Raw genomic sequence first — 1,799 nt, 5'->3', positions numbered from 1 at the left:
TAATTTATTCAATGTTAAATTGGACATGGGTTTCTTGATCTAGAAGATTAAAATATTGCAGGATATAGTTTTGTTCTTAGATTTATATACTCGACTCCTTTTCTTTTTCAAAAGGTTCTAGACTTCTGAATATTCAACTTATAAGAAATAAGTAAAGAGACAAAAACCGTAATAGACTCAACATAATTTTCAATATTTTACAATATAATGTCACTATCATTTTGCATCATTTCAGCCTTTCATCTTATCCAATGGGCCTCCATTATTCAACAATATTTAATTATCCACTTAATAATAATACCACTCTAGAACCTTTTCAAAACTCTATATAAATATCAAAAACCCCCAAATCATAATCATATTCATATCCAAAACCCTAAATCAAATCATCTTCAAATGGCGATTTCATTTTCATCTGCATCTTCTTCTCTCTTCACTTCCTCCAATTTCACCTTCAATTCATCCTCATCGTCACAACCGCTTCCAACCGCCGTTAACTACAAACGCGCCACCGTCACCGCCGCCTACGCCACCGCAGAGAGGCCGTCGGAAACATTAAGATCGTACCGTACCGCCGGAAAAGGTTCGAATTCACTGTACGATGTGCTCGGAGTAGGAATCGGAGCGGATATGCGAGAGATAAAATCGGCGTACCGGAAGTTAGCGAGAGTGTTGCATCCTGACGTCGGAAACGGAGAGTCGTCGGCGGATGAGTTTATGAAAGTGCAGTCGGCGTATTCGACGCTTGTGGATCCGGAGAAACGAGCGGTTTATGATCGAAGTTTGGTGCAGAGAAGGGCGGGAGATCTGTTTCCGGTGAGGTCTTACAGGAGCCGGAGATGGGAGACTGATCAGTGTTGGTAGAAACCGGATAGTTGTAATTGGATCGTGTTTTAGAGATCTTTGAATTTGTATATATTTAAAATTAAAATAGTTTTTGAGTATAAATTTATTAGCTTAATTGGTCTATAATGGGTATGTTTGGCATGGAGTTTTAGGAGCTTCAAGCTTTAAGCTTTTAAGAAAAAGCTCCTACTTAATAAAAAGTCTTGTTTGGTTGAAGGAGCTTTAAGCTTTTAGGTTAGGAGCTTGAAGCTTTTGGTTGAACGCTACTACTAGTAGCGTTTAGAAGGAGCTACAAGCTTTTAGGGAAAAATGACAATTTTAACCTCTCAAAATAAGAAACTTTTTAATGCACCAACTTTCTAAATTTTTAGTTATGTCCATTTTGGTAATTTTATACATTTTATTAAAAGCTCCAGCTACTTTATCAAATACCAAATATATCTAAAAAGCTACAGCTACTAGCTACCAGCTACAGCTACCAGCTTCCTGCCACCAGCTACCAGCTTCCAGCTTTCAGCTACCAGCCACCAGCTACTTTTGCCAAACATACCCAATATCTCTAATAGATGCTAACCCACTACCATAGTCTATAGAATCTATATAATAATCTTGTAAAATTCCTCTTTTTGTGCGATTTGAACCCTTTCTACTTTGTAGAGGCACGATATGAAACGATATAAAATTCCTCTTAATTGTCTTTTTTAAAATAAAACCCATGATATGAAATGAATTCTCTTCAATAAATACTTAATTGTTTTTCTTATGCTAAAAACATTCCGGTTTAGAAAAATCCTCCAAGCCGCAACGTGATCAAACGGCGTTACGTACTTTGCTTCGTACTCGGTGCGTGTCTCGGTAAACGCTTTATCATTGGCTACACCTTCCTTGCAGTGACATAGCACCTCTCAAAATTTGAACATTTTATACGTAGATACATAAACCTTCCTAAAATT

General features: G+C 37.1%; 1 protein-coding gene across 1 annotated transcript; it reads left to right on the top strand.

Moving 5' to 3' along the window:
• The first annotated feature begins 348 nt into the window (after positions 1-348).
• On the top strand, positions 349-967 carry LOC110908187 (chaperone protein dnaJ 11, chloroplastic). Its single transcript, XM_022153085.2, has one exon. It carries the CDS (start codon positions 397-399, stop codon positions 862-864), a length of 468 nt encoding a protein of 155 aa, XP_022008777.1. The 5' UTR covers positions 349-396; the 3' UTR covers positions 865-967.
• The last annotated feature ends 832 nt before the right edge of the window (positions 968-1,799 follow it).

Source organism: Helianthus annuus, chromosome 14 (assembly GCF_002127325.2).
Source record: "Helianthus annuus cultivar XRQ/B chromosome 14, HanXRQr2.0-SUNRISE, whole genome shotgun sequence".
NCBI classification, from domain to species: domain Eukaryota; kingdom Viridiplantae; phylum Streptophyta; class Magnoliopsida; order Asterales; family Asteraceae; genus Helianthus; species Helianthus annuus.
Note: the sequence above shows the minus strand (reverse complement) of the source record. Positions and strands in the feature narration are given on the sequence as shown.